General features: G+C 44.2%; 1 protein-coding gene across 2 annotated transcripts in view; it reads left to right on the forward strand.

Annotated features, from left to right (window-relative positions):
• Window positions 1–19,234, forward strand: part of LOC147105724 (hepatocyte growth factor-like) — a 55,243-nt gene that overhangs the window by 20,731 nt on the left and 15,278 nt on the right. Inside the window, exons 9-15 of one of the 2 annotated variants that reach the window (XM_086010360.1) lie at window positions 224–357; window positions 3,893–3,995; window positions 5,754–5,884; window positions 10,283–10,312; window positions 12,118–12,217; window positions 13,832–13,906; window positions 17,661–17,804. In XM_086010360.1, coding sequence (XP_085866486.1) covers window positions 224–357; window positions 3,893–3,995; window positions 5,754–5,884; window positions 10,283–10,312; window positions 12,118–12,217; window positions 13,832–13,906; window positions 17,661–17,804 — 717 coding nt within the window. The remainder of the gene's footprint in view (window positions 1–223; window positions 358–3,892; window positions 3,996–5,753; window positions 5,885–10,282; window positions 10,313–12,117; window positions 12,218–13,831; window positions 13,907–17,660; window positions 17,805–19,234) is intronic. The other variant, XM_086010361.1, reaches the window with a different exon arrangement.

Below are 19,234 nucleotides of genomic sequence, written 5' to 3' on the forward strand. Positions count from 1 at the left end.
ATAACAATGAAAGTGGCAGAGCTTGAAATATAGATGTAAATACATGTTTATCATAGCCCTTGAGTACTTGAACATGCTTATCAATAAGTGCATGTACATTGAATTAGAATTTTTTTTGAATGTGAATGCTACATTTTGTAGTTTTGTATAGAATAAGGTGTAAGCCTGTTCCATTACTCAAGCTTTTGACATTCTGTAATATTTAGCTCTGATTGCTTTACAGGGACTTGAACAAAAATTACTGCAGGAATCCTGATGGAACAGAAGCCCCCTGGTGTTTCACTACAGATCCAGAAATTCGAGTAGCCTACTGTTTCCATATCCCAAGATGTGAGAATAAGGTTCCAGTTTCAGAAGGTAAAATGCACAAATAACGGTCTGTCTGGATTTAAAATTGACCTAAAATAGGGAATTTCTTCAATTAAAAATGTTGAGCCACTGAGGATGCTTCTAAATTTGGAGATAAACCTGCTGGATCGGGGTTACTGTTTAAATGACTGCTTTCCTTAGACACTTCTGCACCATTTAAACAGACCGCAAATAACCTCACTACAGTCTCATTGAAAACCATTGGAGCACAAGAGGGCAGCAAAAGCATACACTGTCCCAAATTATACACATTCCTGTGCAGCAAATCCATTGGTTTCATTGGGCGAGTAAAGTACGATATTGCTGAAAGGAAAATACAAAATGTTGCTAAGGCACTAAGAGAATTAGAGACTGAGAAACTGGGTGGTGTTTTTGTGGTGAGACCCTTCATCAGAACCTCTGAAAAGGACTTGCATTTAAATAGCACCTCGTGCTATCACATTAACTTTGAAGGTCCATCTCCAATACGAATCTAACTGGTTTATGTCCTGCTGTGTATTTCTTGCACTTTCTGTTTTTATTTGCAGTTTTTCTTTTTATCATGGCTGAAGTACACTTTGGGGTTGATTTGACTAAAAACACTTGACTTGAGACTGGGAAGGGAACGGAAAGTGGAGGGGGCGGAAAAATTATTCAAACAATTTTTAGTTCATTAACAAATCAACTCGAAGAACATTTGGCTTATTAACCTTTGTTCTTGAGGTTGATTGCCTCATGTGGCACTTCTGGGACATTAAGCAGACTGTGGAAGGACTTCGCTTGAACTTTACTCTATTGTATACACTGCAGTCACCCATCAATACTAAAATGACCCACAAAACAACCTACTTCCAGAAGGCATTCTCTTATGCAAACCAGAGATTCAGGTCACTAGGCTTTTTATTACAGAAATTAATAATAGGACTGGGGTTTATATAATAATTCATAACCATCCCTTCTAAATTGACAGCAGTGACATTTTTAATCTTCTAAACTATAATAATATGATTTGTTTTAATGAAGCCTGACCTGTAAAAGACCAATTTAATTTTGCCAAGTTTGTTTTTAAATATAGAATTACAACTAAATATGTTTGAACATTCAATAGTTGGACTTCAGGTTAACACCTCCATTATGCAAGCCCTTTTGTGTTGCAGTTCATCTGTAGTTTTAAACTAGTGAGATCTTGAGAAATTGGATTTTGTTCTGACTCGCAGAACCTGTGCAGATGATCTGATTAAATAGATGGCAGGGCTTTCCCCAGCGGTTTAATGGGTAACTGCACCATGTGTTACTGAACCATAGACCCCAATATTTGCGGGACGGGTGCGGGAGAGGTTGAAAAAGGCCGAAGAACCTGCCAAGGCTAGGGAAGCGGAGGTCTGACCGAACTTAACGGCAGGGCCTCATTAACAATTGGGAAATGGGAATGGTTCAAATGTTTGTTTGGAATTTCACTTAATTACCTATTGAGTGTCGGGAATAAATTATGCAGAACATGGGTTCAAGAAATAAATAGGGCCAAAGATCTGATTGGGTAGATTGATGGGAGTCTGTGGAAGAAATGCACTTGATGGGTATTTTGCACTGCTATGCTCCTGTCTTGTTGGGCTGTCTGTGTAGACAGGCACCTTCGGTGCTGTGATGGTGTCTGTGAAATCATATCCCAGGCTGAGTCAATGGCTGCCATTTTACTGACCTCGACGGGTCCGTGGCGGGCGACGTCGGTGGCAGGTCCTGGCCCTGCTGCTGTCGCCATCCCAGCCTCTGAAATGAATTTCCCTAGATTGGGCTTGTTAAACCCGCCCAGCGCGTTTCCCGGCCAATTAGAGGAAGTGGGTCTGATGACATCATTTGATGACGCGTCATCAGCCAGTTTCCTTAAAGGGACCATGGCCAATTTTATTTTGACATTTGTGCTGTCAGTGTTCTACAGCATTGAGGTGCTGCAAACACTGACAATCACTGCAGGGCTGCACCCAGGCTCTCCCTTGACTCCTTCCATATGCTTATGGAGAGAGTCACAGCATGCAGGGAGGTTCTCTTCCTTTCCAATGGGTGGAAGAGACCTCCCCAGGAGATCAACACAGCCTGGCTGCACATTGCACAGGAAGGCACAAGCAGGGATGTGTTCAGGAGGACCTGGCTGCAGTGCTGCAAACGTTTCAATGATCTCAGTAGATCACGAAACGTTAGTACAAAATCACACTCAACCTCATCCTGCAGTGCCTCTCATCACATCCCCATCACTCTGCCTTCCCTACCCTACGCCTGCACATTCTTACTCACACTAACTTACCTTGCACCTCCACCCATCCCTCTGTCTACATTATCACATCCCCATCTCACTAGCCATCCCTCACCTAGTCCAATCATACCAACTAACAACAGACAAGGGTAGGCACCTGGGTGTTTTAGGCAATGTTCATGTAAAGTTTCTGTTAATGTGGTGTCAAACATTGAAACCTTTATTTTCAACACTTTGCGTTCTTGGACAGATTTGTGTGCACCTTTGGAAGTGGCTTAGTGAGTTGCAGTAAATGGTGAGACATAACGGTAACCCTCCCCCCCCCCCCCCCCCCCCAAGGAATGGTGGAGTGTGAAAGGAATGGCTTGGGCATTGTAGGGCTGCTTTATGGTGTCGGTGTGGGGTGGTACCAACCTGGCACATGTGGCAGCCATGGTGTACAGCGTCAAGTGAAGTAAATCTGGCCATCGTGAGGCCATCCCTGGCCTTCCGGGCAGCAATGTGGTCGGGTGCTGATGCCCTCTGTCCTGTGCAGCATCAGGTGATTGCGGAGAAAGTTGGTGGTGGTGGTGCTGCTGGTGATGGGGCTGATTGTGGTTCAATTCTGAGGACCAAGGTGAGAGAGTATAAAGGGCAACCATGCTGATCAAATAGATGGGAGGTGAAGTAGAGATGACCGAAGCGATCTGTCAATGGTGAGAGAGGTAATGAGGTCAGACTGAATGGAGACTTGTGTAAAGACTTGCAGCATGGTGAATCTGTTGTGGAAATGTAGTGAGGAAGAGCTTGTGGCTGAGGGACGATCTCTCTGTAAGGTGGGAGCTTTTACTGTACACTTGAAGCTGTCAACTCAACAGCTGATTTAGTGGCCACTAAACTCTCGCCTCAGCTGGACAGATGTGGTCCACGAGCAGCGTGGACCCCGTGGGCGAACTGTCGGATGCAGAAGGTGAGCTGAAAATCATTCTTAATTGGCTCTAAACAAGCCACTAATTACCTGAATTGGGTCCATGCTGTGTGTCGGGTCTGCTCAGCGCTGACGGACCTGGCATCGGGGAAAGGTGCGTGGCGGCGGGTTCACAACGGCATCCCGACCCGCTGGGGGGAAAAAACACTTTCCCACCCGACCCACCACCGATCGCGTCCGCTGACCCCAGGGAAAATCCAGCCTATTGACTTTAGGAGAAGTGGGTAAGGAGAGAAAATTGGAAAGATGATAAAAGAAAACAATTACTATGATGAATTAAAAATCCAAGTTGATTTTTAACCCTAATCTATGACTTTCCTTTTGCCTAGAGTGTTACCAAGGGATTGGAACAGCCTATAGAGGAGCTGTGTCTAAAACTAGGACTGGCACAACATGTGCACCATGGATAAATTCCAACCAGGCTCCCAAAAGGTAAGACTCAAATTATTTTGGGTGCTGAGGGTTGGAATTGTCTAACCCCTCCCCACCCCTTCAAACATCAGCACACAGTATTGACATTTAATATGTAGGTCAGGCATAGCATGGTTTAGATATGAATTAAAGTTTACTCTGCTCCAACAATGTGCCTCAGCCCCTACTGTACATTTCTATTCCCTACACCAACCATTTGTATGACCTCAAAGTGATAGTCTTTCTGAGGAACTCTGAATTATGAGTGACTGTGTTGTGGATCAACCCTTACTTTGGACTTTTATTCTATTGGGCTGGATTCAAATTCAGATCCCAGAGGTGAAGGAAAAGACTCACAATGTGGACTCAATTTGGCTTTTAATAAAATACAAGGTTGTTCCTGCTGAATATCTATTGGATGAGGTTTGCCAACCTTTTGTTGAAACGCTATTTAATACTTAAAGGTTATCTGCAGTGGTGACCTGGATGATGTTGTAGTCCTGTTTGCAACATTTGACCATCTAACTGCATTTTTGTAATTGAGCATGTAAGCGCAAATATTCTTCAAAATTAAATAATAGATTTATTACTATTGTTGGCTTCATTAGTTATAAATTCTTCCTAGTTTTTCCTTTTCAGGAGCCATCCTTTTATTGAATAATTCAGTGAACCTGGTACCACCATCTCTAGTTTCCCTCTCTCCCACTTCCTCACATATTGCGTGCTGAAGAATTGATTCCCATAATTAGTAAATACAATTTCCTTCAAATGATTGCCTTTTAACAGAACCTTTCACAGAAGTTTGAGTCTTTGAAATATGTAGCTGTTTCGTGATCTGTTGAGTTGATTTTCAATCTGGAAAAATGTAAGATCAGTATTCAACTTGGTGCTCATGCAATCTTTTGAATCGTGTTGCTATGGGCAACCTTCATATTTGAATCTGCTGTGTCTCCTACACTGTGCAGCTCAAAAGAAAAACTTTGAATCAAATTAGAACATTGTACAAAATGGCTTGTTGCTGCAGTAATGAGCCACACTATGGATTTGAGGCATGAAGCCTCCACCATGCTCGGATTGACGAGCTCCTCATCCACTCCCTCTAGGGGAAACTTTTTGTTTCTTGTTCTTGGGATGTAGGTACATCTATTGCCCTCTCCTAGGTGCTCTGAAAAGGTCCTGCTGGGTCGTCTTGAGCTGCTTCAGCCCTTGTGCTGATGGTATTCCCACAATGGTGTTAGATGGGGAATTCCAGGATTTGACCCGACCACAATGATGGAATAGGAATATATGTCCAATTCAAGGTGGTGTGTGACTTGGAGGGGATCTTGGATATAATGGTGTTCCCATGCTCTTGTCTGTCTTGATGATAAATATCACCGGGAGGGAGTTGCTGTTGTAACCTTGGTAAGTTGGTGTAGTGCATTCTGTGGTTAGTACAAACAGCAGCCACAGTGCACCAGTGATGGAGGGAGTGGATATTGAGTCCAGTGGCAGAGGCCGTTGATCAAGTGAACTACTCTGTCCTGGATGGTGTTGAGCTTCTTGAGTGTTGCTGCAGCTGCACCCATCCAGGTGAATGGTCGGTCCTCCACAGACACATTTGGAGAATTGGTTCATCAACTTTTAATGGTGACTTTGCTGAGTAGTTTTAAATGTTATCACAAATTGTTAATGAATAAGATGTTTGGGTGGAAAAGTTAAAACCTCCATCCTGCCATATCTTTTCAGAGGTGAACAAGGCTTTTCATTGTGTAACTGATGTCCTTCATCCATGTGCAGCACCATCTTGGACATGAATGTGGAAAGCCTGGTGAAGAACTACTGTCGAAATCCAGATGCAGACAAGCATGGTCCCTGGTGTTACACTAATGATCCTCTCTCTCCATGGGACTACTGTGCAATAGAACCTTGTAAGTACCTGAAGACATTAACCCGGAGATTGTAAGACTCCACTCCCAATACAAAGTCTGGCTCGACAGGAGCACAGATCAGGACATGGAGATCCGTGTGCCTGATTAAAGTGCTTCTGATTTGTCTGCTTTTTATTTCAATGGCCAGAAAATTGGGTATTTCACTAATCGGGTGTGTGGACACCCATGCTCGATTCTTTAAGTGAGATTCATAATTTTGGGGGCTATTGTATTCTTTCCTTGTCTGATGCAATGCAAATACTTCAGAGACATTTCATCAGGATCTGTGTGTGAATCGCATGTGTGTACCATGCTGTGGAATGATCGGGCCACAATTCCGCATCTGGTCTCCAGCTAAACCGCTGGCTGTGTTTGTGCTTTTTGTTAAGTTCCAGCAGATCTCTGCAACTGCTGAGGAAAAGCTAGGTTGGGGAAAAGGAAAAGGTGAAAAGTTAACTTAGCATCTATTGCCTCTGCATTTCAAAAGAATGAGGAGTCTATGGCTGCGATATCGCCGGCCGGGGTCCCAGCCCGCTGCCTACTGCAGCTCGCACTGTTCAAGCGAATTTCCCTGATTGGCCTTGTAAAGCCCGTCCTGCGTGTTTGCCACCAATTAATAGGAAGCGGGTCTGATGACATCATTTGATGACGCATCATCAGCCGGTTTCCTTAAAGGGGCCATGTCCACATTCATTTTGACAGTTCTGTCCATATTGTACAGCAACTGAGGTGCTACAGCACTGCACAAAGGTGCACGGCTGCACCCAGGGTCTCCCATGACTCCCTCCATATGCTTATGGAGGGAGTCACTGCACGCAGGGAGGTCCTCTTCCCTTCCCATGGGCGGAAGAGACCTCCCCAGGAGTCCAACGCATCTTGGTTGCACATTGTACAGGAGGACACAAGCAGGGATGTTGTCAGGAGGACCAGGCCGCAGTGGCACAAACCTTTCAATGATCTCAGTAGATCACAAAACATTACTGCAAAGCCACACTCAACGTCATCCTGCTGTGCCACTCGTCACATCCCCATAACTTTGCCTTCCCTACCCTACTCCTACACATCCTTACTCACTCCAACTTACCTTGCACCTCCACCCATCCCTCTCTATCTAAATTATCACATCCCCATCTCACTAGCCACCCCTCACACTCACCCTCATCCTAGTCCAATCATACCAACTAAAAACACACCAGGGTAGACACTTGGGTGGTTTAGCCAATGTTCACATGAAGTTTCTGTTAATGTGTTGTCACACAATGAAATCTTTATTTTCAACACTCTACCTTATTGAAGAGATCTGTGCTCACCTTTGGAAGTGTCTTAGTGAGTTGCAGTGAATGTTGAGACATAACTTCCCCCACTACCCAGTTGTGATGAGTGTGAAAGGAATGGCTTGGACATTGTAGGGATGCTTTGTGGTGATGGTGTGGGGTGGGGTGGCGCGGCGCATCTTGTGGCAGTCAGGGTGTACAGCGTCAAGTGAAGTAAATCTGGCCATGGTGAGGCCATCGCTGGCCTCCCGGGCAGCAATGTGGTTGGATGCTGATGCCCTGTATCCTGTGCAGCATCAGGTGATTGCGGAGAAGGTTGGTGTTGTTGGTGTGCCCAGTGATGTTGGTGTTGAGGCTGATCTTGGTGGGATTCAGAGGACCAAGGTGAGATTTTTTCAAGGGCACTGATGTTGCTGGAACAGATGGCAGCTGAAGTTGAGATGACAGAAGCAATCTGTCAATGGTGAGAGAGCTTGCTCCAAGGAGGTGACAGTGGATAGAGAGTTTACTCCAAACACTTCCAAACTGCATACAGCTCAAAAGTGTCTTCTAAGTCCTGAAGGCTCAAGCTTCTGACATTGGAAAGTGACCAGCTGTGAAATGGTAGCTCTCATACCACTTTTGCAGCTGTCTCCTATTCACAGCAATGAGGAGACATAGAGAACCCAACCTACTTACGATCTCCTAACGACGTGATCAGCGTAAAAAAAAGTGGTAAAACAGTAGTTAACAAGCATTTAACTATCCTCAATGCCTCCCCTGCCGCTTGGTGTCGGGTCTGTTCTGAAATCGCAGACTTGACACTTTGGAAACTTATTTGGAGGCGGGTTTGGAGCGGGCTCTCAACCCGCTGTCAATCATTTTGATTTTGACAGCGGACCCGCCCTCTGAGCACTGGCAAATTTGCGGCCTATGTTTCCATTATTCAAAGCATGAAGTGGGAACTTGCTAATGTTTTCATAAAAGCTAGTTATAAATGTTTAGTGTTCCTAAACATTACCTAGAAATTCGAACTTTCAAACTCCACTGGAGAAAACATTTAAGGCCTCATTAATCTTTGCATGGTAATTGGTGGATATAACTACTATTTATCCATGACTTTTAGACTCTTGTTTATAAACTACTTAAGCCTTCCTGTCTAAACAGTACAGATTTTCATGCTTCTCTAAGAAAGCATGCTAATACTGTAGCTACGAGTGCCAAAGACTGAACATGAATTTTTGGCAATAAATATATGTACTAAAACATGATGTTTGTATATTACAGCAGTCCTTTTACTTAAGCTTTAGCTATAAGATTTTTTTGAATGTGTATATACACACATGCAGTTGGATCTACATTGTACCTTTTGAAACCTAAAGCTTAATTTAATTGGCACCAGGTTAAAGTTTAAGGGCTAGAATCGGGGTGCTAACTTTTGAAAAGTAGAAAATGTAGCACCAGGTGCTAATGATTCTCTCCTGCCGGGAAATTGAGCTTTAGTGCGCCAAGAGGGAGGTGGAGCACTAAATCAAGCGTTAACCACTTCTCTTAGGGCGCTAAAGTCCAAGAGCGGGACGGTAGCGGCCGAGCACTGAACAAGGTGGAGTGAAAAGATACCGGCATCAGAGGCTGCTTCCCTCGCTTAAAGGGAAGGGCCATTGATGGTACACAACGGCCCAGAAATTCGGATCTCCACGGGTGATCCTCTGAACGAAGAGGTTCAGAGGTCGAACGCGCGCGCAGGGGAGGCTGCGCGTGCGCTTTGAACTTAGTTTTTTCTTACAGGTTTTCACGCGAGGGTAAGCCTGCAGGATTTACACATTTAAAAAGCAGGCATAAGGCCTGCTTTTTGCAAGGTAAGTGATCAATTAATTAAAATGAAAACATTTTTTCCACAAGTTTATTATTTTTAAATACTTTAAAGCAAGGTAAGTTTATTTTTAGCCCCGTTAGAATATAAAATTATTTTTTACAAAAATTTAAATTATTGTTTAAAATAGTTATTTAATGTAATTTATAGTTTATTTAAAAAGTGTGATTTAAAAAAAAAAAAAAAAAAAAAAAAAAAATTTATTTGAAGGTTTACTGCTATTTTGGGGCCCGTAGTATTTATAAGTTTTGACAGGTCTTCCTGTCAATCTTATGAATGGGCTTTTCCCCCCTCCGATTGGCTGCCCATGGCTCACGTGATCCCAGGGGATGCATCGCGCTAACTACGCCCCTGGGATACACAAGCACTGCACGCCGGCAGCTGGGCCAGGCCCTGGAGCAGAATTCCACGGGGGCCCAGAGCTCAACGGCCGGCGCGCAAGGTAAGTGCAGGTCGGGGGCTTGCACCCGCGGGAAGCCCCCGATCCGAATTTCTGGGCCATTATATTTCTGCTCAGTTCTGTGTTGCCAGGTGACCTGCGTGACTGCCATTACAGCCCCAAACATTCTCAGAATGGAGGGCTTGGACATCTTGCAGCAATAAAGCATCGAAAACTTTCAGCAGGCACCAGACTGGCGCACAGAATAAAGTTTGGCCTCCCTAAAAACCACTGCCTTTAATTAGCGCTCCCCAAGTGACCAGCCGAGGTGACAATGCCTCCTCTTCCTGCCGTTGCCGATGCCCGGCGATACAGCAGGGGGCGGGAGGCAAGTTCACATCCGGGGCGGTAACAGGGCGCTGCGCACTTTATTACGTCACGATCTGCGAGGAGCTAGAGGGTGAGGCGGTAAGTCTTAGCGCCAGTGCTAAACCGGCAGGGGAGTTTGCGGGCGTCGCTGAATTCGCCGCGCCCGGTCGCTAACCCCTTAGTGCCCCGTTACCCCCCCCCCTCCCCCTCAGACGCTATCGAGAGGCACAAAACAGCCAAATTTCTCCCCCTAATTTTTTATTAACTTCTGACTGCTAATCCATTGCGCTCTGCATGAGTAGGTTCCAATCCCACCCCTGTCGATGCTTTCTTGTGCTTATTTTGGCAGCACATATACGAAAATTGGAACGATACAGGGAAGATCAGCCTGAGCTGATTTTAGATGGTTCCTAAAACTGAATTTTGCTTTGGATGTGTGTGAGAACTATGTTTATCATATTGCATTTCAATCCGTTGTTAAGGAATAATCTGCCTTATATTAACTTCATCTCCTGTCTATTTAGGTGACAAAACATCCAAATCACCATCGCCAGGTATGCTTCTCATATCGTCATTTGATGTCCTATGCTTTTATGGGAGTGTTCTGATTGAGGTTCTTAGTGAGAGGCTTTCACCTAAACAGTTAACTGTTAAGCCTAGAGCTTGAACAGAATGTTTCTGCCTTTTCTGCCTGCTCTCCGCCTTCTAATTTTAGTGAATTTGAGAGTTGTTGCTCGAAGCCTGCCCTCCATTGTCTTATCAAGCTGTTAAAAGGTTAAAAGTATTGGCCCAGAAATTCAGGTCAGGGGTTTCCCGCGGGTGCAAGCCTCCAACCTGCACTTATCTTGTGTGCCGGCCGTTAAGCTGTGGGCCCGTGTGGAATTCCGATCCAGGGCCTGCTCCAACTGCCGGCGCGCAGTGCTTGCGTATCCCAGGGGCGCAGTTAGTTCAATGCGTCCCCTGGGATCACGTGGGCCATGGGGAGCCAATCGGAGCAGAGAATGCTCCATTCATAAGTTCGACAGGAAGTGCTGTCAAGACTTATAAATACTACGGGCCCCAAAACATCACTAAATCTTCAAATAAATTTTTTAAAAACATCACATTTTTTAAATAAACTATAAATTACATGAAATAACTATTTTAAACAATTTAAATTTTTGAAAAAAATATTTTTATTTTCTAACGGGGCTAAAAAATAAACTTACCTTGCTTTCAAGTATTTAAAAATAATAAACCTGTGGAAAAAATGTTTAAATTTTAATTAATTCACCACTTACCTTGTAAAAAGCAGGCCTTACGCCTGCTTTTTAAATGTGTAACTTCTGGAGACTTACCCTCCCGGGAAAACCTGCAAAAAAAACGAAGTTCGATGCGCACGCGCAGCCTCTCCTGCGCACGCGTTCGACCTCTTAACCCCTGCTTTCAGGGGAATGGAAGTGCCGGTTTCCCGCGCATGCGCAGTGCATGCAGGAAACCGGCACTTCCATTGGGCCTACGGGCGAGTACCCCATGCGTACTCACCCATGGAGACCCGAATTTCTGGGCCAATATCTTTCTTATAATTGTTTTTGATCCCCTCTTCAAACTTTTTTTTCTTTTTATAATTGATTTAAGCAATTCGATCAGAAACATGTAGAGCATCGTAATATAGTTATCTGTAGAACAATTCATTTGAACCACTATTGTAATGTAATGGGACAGAAGGGTACTTCCATATTCTGTGTGTGTATAAAAAACATTCAGCACACTCCTTTTTAGGACTCCAATGTTATGGCAATTATTGTACTTTTTTTGTTCCTTTTTTGGTCTTTCCTCTCTCTCACTCACTCACTCACACACTCACACACACACACTCTTCCAAAATCAATTTACGCACAGTAACTAAAGCATATTCTTCCAATAATGCTCTTTTTGGTTTTGCTGTATTAATGTATTCCCATTCCTCCCTTCACAAGTACAAACCCTCCCACTGAAATGCACTTCAAATCTTGAATTTACCTTTTTTATTAGCTCTGTGTACTAAATACACATCCCATACATAAACGCACTTACATTTTACTATCATCTGAATACTGGTATATATTCAGGATATATTTCACATCTACCCTCCTCCACCTTTAAGAGGTGTGTGACTTGCTATTTATAATGAGGTTATGCCAAGAACTGACATATGTTTTTAAAGAGCAGGGGGTTGAGGCAATGCTGTTGGAATAAATATCAATTTTTGACTCCAGGGTTGTTCAAAGTTTGGGGCGTCTTGATATTATAAGGGTAATGCGTTATGTTTAAGCAATTTATGTGAAGTCTAAATTTTAATGGCAAACTATTTTTTCTTCCTCCCCATTCCAATCCCCAGGTAGCCCTCAAAATTGTGTAATCAATAAACAGACAAGAATAGTAAATGGATTACGAGCAAAAGCCAAAACGTCCAGCTGGATGGTTAGCTTGCAGCACAGGTAAAGCAGTCTGATTTGTGAACAAACCTTTCTAGTTACTCCACAGCTTTACTCTTAAATATGATCAAATGTCTATCTAGCAGTGAATTATATAAACGTAAAGAAACACATTTTTCTTTCTCTCTCTCTGTAAAAGAGAGTTTATTATATACACCACTGATATCCTGATGCACTGAATTCAACATTTCCCCCCCCCCCCCCACCTTATCCACGTTCCCCATCTTACTCCCTTAGCATTGATGACTTGAGCTTGGGGGCCGTGCCCCAGATGTCAGATACTTCACCAAAGTCGCCATTTTTTTCATACTTGTGGTTTTATTTACTGGTTTCCTCTCGAGCACACAGACCCTGAAGTTTGTTGTTGTGCCCCCACAGCCACCTTGTCCTGGAGCTTTCCTGGTCTGTCTGGCTGAGTATCACACTATGCATTGCCTTCAGTGAGGGAGCCCCCTTTCCCCTCCAATCTGGATTTTCTCATCCCCCTCCATTTCCAGAATTCAAGGAACTGATTTCAACAAAAATAGGGGGTTATTTTAACTTTAGGCAATGGTGTAGAACGGATAAAAAGCCACCTGTTAGACCCTCTGTGCGATGAACTTCAGTGTTGAGGAAAATCGGGCAGGTGTATAATGGGCAGCTAACTCGATATCGGCTGTTTTACACCATCGCCCAAATTTAAAATCAGCCCCATAGACTGATACAGAATGTGCCGTTTAATAAATTGTGAATTGGATTTTTTTTAAATATAAATGATAGATATATTCATATGCACACATTCATACTTTTGTTTTTGTATTTTCTCTGTCCCTCCCAAGTATTCACCTCCCACCCCACAATCCCCTGTATTTCCACGGGTCAGAGCACCTCGTAAGTTTTAAAAGATTGGTTGAACTACTGAATCTTTACCCAGAGCTGGCTTTTAAGAAAAATAACAAGTTGGTACAATTTCCAATGATTTACTCCATAGACGAATACTACCACTTTCTGGTTGATGCAAAGCAGTTTTAGGTGTGCGTTGTTATGAATGCGCTGACTCCAGAACGCATTAAAACCAAAAATGATGGGTGACTTTCTCGCACTGGTTTAGCTTTGCACCATCCGGAGTGCAATCCAGCACAGTGTGAAGTCAAGGTTAGCGCATGTTCGGCCATTCTTTGGACCTCCTGGGTAATTCGTGAACTTACTATGGAGTCTTTCTATGCTGTGAGAATGCAGATGCACCCCCTCCTCCACTCCCTTCTACCATTTAAAAAGAAGCTGTTGGAGGAGTGGTGCTCTACGTATGGTGTTAGTACACAATATGCAGCACTCTCCTGACCCGCAATGTAACTGAGTCTTGCTGGCTGTGGTTCCCACTCTGTCGCTGCTGGCTTCATACCAGTAATGCACTATAACTGATTAACTGGCAAGATTTCTAGGCCAGAGGTTTTTATCAACAATTTTCAGATTTAATTGGCAGTTAGCTCCATTTTGCACCTCCCAATATTCAGATTACTGAAGAAAATGAATATCCCCTAAACTATTTTTGTAAATATGTATTTTATAACCTGTAAGTGGCTGCAATGAGCATATTTCTCTAACAGTTTAATTATAAATCCTTTCTCTTCCTCTCAGGGATACACATTACTGTGGAGGATCGCTGATTGAAAACGATTGGGTTCTCACAGCCAAGCACTGTTTTTCCACATGGTATTCGAGTTTTTCACTTGACTTCACTATTCAAAAGCTAATGGGTCTGGTTGTGGCTGCATGTGGCGGAGTGCGAGACCAGTAGCATTCAGTGTTGTGGAGCAGAGCCAAATCCAGGTTCTTCATCATTCCTGCTCTGAGCTGCTGCATGTGGAAGCTGCGGCACGTCCCAGCAAAGGAGGGCGGGAATTCGGATTGGAGAGTCGTACCCTGGGTGGTCCTTGTTGCCTCTTGGCAGCTGGGTACATGGGTTTTCATTGCAGTCTGGGAGCAAACTATCCCGCCGCTCACTTGGTTGCAGATAGTATCAAGTTGGGTGGACCACGAAGAGGATGACTTGCAAAATGTGGAAACTTACCCCAAGCATAGAACAATAAACAATAGTTCCAATAAAATAGACTACTTCCAGAAGTGTCGGACAGATGTTGTCCCAAATGCCTTCAATCTTAGTAACAGCTGTTTGTGGGTTTTCACAACGTGATGGTTCTGAAAGGTTAGTAATTATGTAGCACACAGTATGGGATCAATTCTAGTCTAATGTGCCCTCAAAGTCTACTACAAGACAGTAATACAATGATAAAAAAACAACTTGCGAGCCATAATAGCAAAGTTTTTAGACATCTATCCTGGAATGTTGACTTCAGTTGTGGTGTTGGAGTTCACCAAAACAGCTGGCTGCTTCCATGTTTAAACAGTGCTGGTTAACAGTGCTTTTGTGTCAGCTCATTTGATTAATGGTACATCAGGATTTATTTCACTGTTATAAGGGAACAGCATAGTAATGATTACCTATACCAACTACCTTTTGGAAGTAAACTCACGCCACCTGTATCAATAGTCAACCTAGCCCAGGTTGCCTATCGATACAGATATATTAAATTGATTTTTTTTTAATTAAAAATGATGCACTGAACATCACTATCTGATTGGACTATCATTGTAATTGCTTTTAAAAAGTACACTAGTTAATTTGGAAAATAATCAGGCTTTCTCCTATTCACTTACCTTTTCAGACTGTTACATAGAAACATAGAAGATAGGAGCAGGAGTAGGCCATTCGGCCCTTCGAGCCTGCTCCGCCATTCAATGAGATCATGGCTGATCATTCAAATTCAGTACCCTGTCCCTGCCTTCTCCCCATATCCCTTGATCCCTTTAGCCTTAAGAAATATATCCAACTCTTTCTTGAATATATTTAATGAACTGGCCTCCACCGCCCTCTGTGGCAGAGAATTCCACAGGTTCACCACTCTCTGGGTGAAGAAATTCCTCCTCATTTCAGTCCGAAATGTCCTACCCCTTATCCTTAGACTATGACCCCTGGTTCTGGACTCCCCGACCATCGGGAACATCCTTCCAGCATCTAGTCTGTCCAAGAATTTTATAGGTTTCGATGAGATCCCCTCTCAATCTTCTAAACTCCAGTGAGTATAAGCCCAATCAACACAATCTCTCCTCATACATCATTCCTGCCATCCCAGGTATCAGCCTGGTGAATCTTCGCTGCACTCCTTCCATGGCAAGAACGTCCTTCCTCAGATAAGGCGACCAAAACTGCACACAATACTCAAGGTGCGGTCTCACCAAGGCCCTGTACAACTGTAGCAAGACACCCTTGTTCCTGTACTCGAACCCTCTTGCTACGAAGGCCAACATACCATTTGCCTTCTTAACCACCTGCTGCACCTGCATGCTTACCTTCAGCGACTGGTGCACAAGAACACCCAGGTCTCTTTGCACATCCCCTTCTCCCAATCCATTGCCATTCAAATAATAATGTGCCTTCCTGTTTTTGCCACCAAAGTGGATAACCTCACATTTATCCACATTGGGCAGAAACATGGCAAATGCACTACAATCACCTAACCTGTCCAAATCGCACTGGAGTTTCATGACATCCTCCTCGCAGCATACCCTTCCACCCAGCTTTGTGTTGTCTGCAAAGTTGGAGATATTACATCCAATTCCCTCATCCAGATCATTAATATATATTGTGAACAGCTGGGGTCCTAGGACCGATCCTTGCGGTACCCCACTAGTCACTGCCTGCCACTCTGAAAACGACCCATTTATTCCAACTCTTTGCTTTCTGTCCGCCAACCAGTTCTCTATCCAAGTCAATACCTTGCCCCCAATCCCATGTGCCTTAATTTTGCACGCTAATCTCTTATGTGGGACCTTATCGAAAGCCTTCTGAAAGTCCAAATACACCACATCCACTGGTTCTCCCTTCTCTATTTTACCAGTTACATCCTCAAAAAATTCCAGTAGATTAGTCAAGCATGATTTACCTTTTGTAAATCCATGTTGACTTTGTCCGATTCTGTCACTGCTTTCCAAGTGCTCTGCTATTACATCCTTTATAATAGACTCTAGCATTTTCCCCACTACCGATGTCAGGCTTACCGGTCTATAATTCCCTGCTTTTTCTCTACCACCTTTTTTGAATAGTGGGGTAACACTAGCTACCCTCCAATCCATGGGTACTGTTCCAGAGTCTATCGAGTTCTGGAAGATGACCAGCAATGCATCTACTATTTCTAGGGCCACTTCCTTAAGTACCCTGGGATGTAGATTACCAATTTCCCTAACACCATTTCCCTACAAATACTGATTTCTTTCAGTTCCACCCTTTCATCAGACCCTATGTTCCCCGGTATTTCTGGGAGGTTATTTGTGTCCTCCTTTTGTGAAGACAGAACCAAAATATGTATTTAGTTGGTCTGCCATTTCTATGTTCCCCATTATAAATTTCCCCGATTCTGACTTCAAGGGACCTCCGCTTGACTTCACCAATCTTTTTCTCTTCACATATCTATAAAAGCTTTTACAGTCAGTTTTTATGTTCCATGCAAGCTTACTCTCATATTCTATTTTCCCTTTTCTTATTTAATCCCTTTGTCCTCCTTTGTTGAATCCTGAACTGCTCCCAATCCTCAGGATTATTGCTTTTTCTGGCCAATTTGTATGTCCTCTCCTTGGATCTTATGCTATCCCTAATTTCCCTTGTTACCCACGGTTGAGTCACCTTTTTTTGTTTTATTTTTATGCCAAACTGGGATGAACAACTTCTGTAGTTCATCCATTCGGTCTTTGAATGTTTGCCATTGCCTATCCACCGTCACCCCTTTGAGTGGCATTCCCCAATCAATCCTACCCAACTCGCTCCTCAGACCATCGTAGTTTCCTTTATTTAAATTGAGGACCCTTGTTTCTGAGTCAACTACTTCATTCTCCATCTTCATGAAGAATTCGATCATATTATGATCGCTCCGACCCAAGGGGCCTCGTACAACAAGATTGCTAATTAATCCTTTCTCGTTACATAATACCCAGTCTAAGATGGCCTGATCTCTGGTTGGTTCCTCGACATATTGGTCCAGGAAACCATCCCGTAAACACTCCAGGAATTCCTCCTCCACAGTATTGTTACCAATTTGGTTAGCCCAATCTATATGTAGATTAAAGTCACCCATGATGACTGCTGTGCCCTTATTGCACGCTTCTTTAATTTCCCTTTTAATGCCATCCCCAACCTCCGCCTTACTGTTTGGAGGTCTATATACCACTCCCACTAATGTTTTTTCCCCTTAGTATTTCTCAATTCTACCCATACAGATTTGTAGTATGTTGATATTTTATAGACTTGTAGTCATTGGTAGACTTCTGTGCTTCCAGCTTGTTGTAAATTTAGGCTGAAGATAGGCACCATGCGAAGAGCCCGTCTAATTGATGCATGTGTTTTTGGTTTTAGTAAACCAGATTTGAGAGGATATGAAGCTGTGATGGGAATTCTGAAAGATGACAAAAGTGAGGAAGCCCATAAGCAAGTAAGGGAGATATCTCAGCTTGTCTGCGGACCAGAAGGATCCAATCTTGTGATGTTGAAATTGAGCAGGTTTGTCACTTTAACATCCTATAGCAAAGCATCTAGGCCAAAATCCATTTTAATCAGTTACTATTATTCAATTTTGTACCACTTTCACAGTATGATGTCTGTTTGATTCCTGAGTGCTGTATGGATAAGGTTATGAGGGGGAAGAATTGAGTCATGCCCCCTTTGGGGCACTAACTTCGCCGGGGCACTACTTTTAGTGCCCTGAAAAAATTAGTGCCCCGCGGCCGAAATTGAATGGTAGCGCCCCAAGAGGGAAGTAGGACGCTACTGGGGCCCTCTTGGGGTGCTGGGAGGGAATATCGTGGCGCTACGTGCCGCGGTACTGCAGGCCTTCCTCCGCTTCTTAAAGGGGAGGGGCCTTGCGCAGCGCGACCCAGGGCCCAGCTGGGCCCCCGGGGATCGGGAGTGCCGGCAAAAGAGTCCGGCACTTGAAGTGCAGGGCTCACGGAGCGCAGCCGGCACTCCGCGAGGGGGCTCCACAGAAGGCCGGAGATGGCAAAGCGGGCAGGTGCTGGCAGGCGGCCAGCAACAAAAATGGCCGCCTGGCACCTCGCCTTTAATTAACACCGCCCCGGCCGCAGGTAGGCCCCCCTGACCCCGTCGGACATAGGGCAGGATTTTCATTGGGCCGTGGCGGCGGGATTGGAGGCATGGGGGGGGGTGGGGTTAAAATCCCGAAATCGAGGGTCCCGACATCATCCTGCCCCCAACCCCCCTCCATGCCAATTTCAAAGGAGGTGGGTACCCGCTCTGCACTGGGACCCGCCTCCCCGAGGAGGGAAGGGGATTAGTGCCAGTTAACTGCCTGTTAACGGGTAGTTAACAGGCAGTTTTTAGCCTAATCCCTATTTTTAAGGTTGAAGTGTGGGATTCCCGACGGCTCCAAACCACGCCAAGTTAGAGGAGGCGGGCCGTCGGGTTGAAGATGTCTGTGTTCAGGTGAGTGATGTGTGCATGAGTGCAAAGGTAAGTGTGTTTGGTGTGTCTAAAGTGATTAAAGAAGTTTAAATTACCTTTTCTTACCTTTACAGCCTTCCTTTAGGTCTAGGGAGTCCCTCATTTCACCGGCACAGAAAGCAGAATGGCTGCGAATTGTCAAAAGTGACAGCCTTCAGCTTTCTGTGCAGGAGAGATTTCTAACCAAGTCTGTGGAGAAGGACTCGTGTTAGAAGTAAGACTCAGTGTTTTACAGCTTCAAAGAGCTTTCAAACACTGATATTTCATCTGTCAAAACCTCTTGACAGATGAAATTTCAGTCTGTGATGTCACCTGTTGCCGGGTGGCCCTTAATTGGCCAACAAGGTCAATCAAGTTAAAATCACGTGGATTGGCCACATCTCGATAGAGGCGGGACAACAACCCCGAAAGTTGTAGTCCCACTTACATCACGTCCCCTGAATGAAAATCCAGCCCATAGTGTCTGGCGGTAA

The sequence above is a fragment of the Somniosus microcephalus genome, chromosome 17, assembly GCF_052327205.1.
Source record: "Somniosus microcephalus isolate GS21.2 chromosome 17, FLI_Smic_1.0, whole genome shotgun sequence".
NCBI lineage: Eukaryota > Metazoa > Chordata > Chondrichthyes > Squaliformes > Somniosidae > Somniosus > Somniosus microcephalus.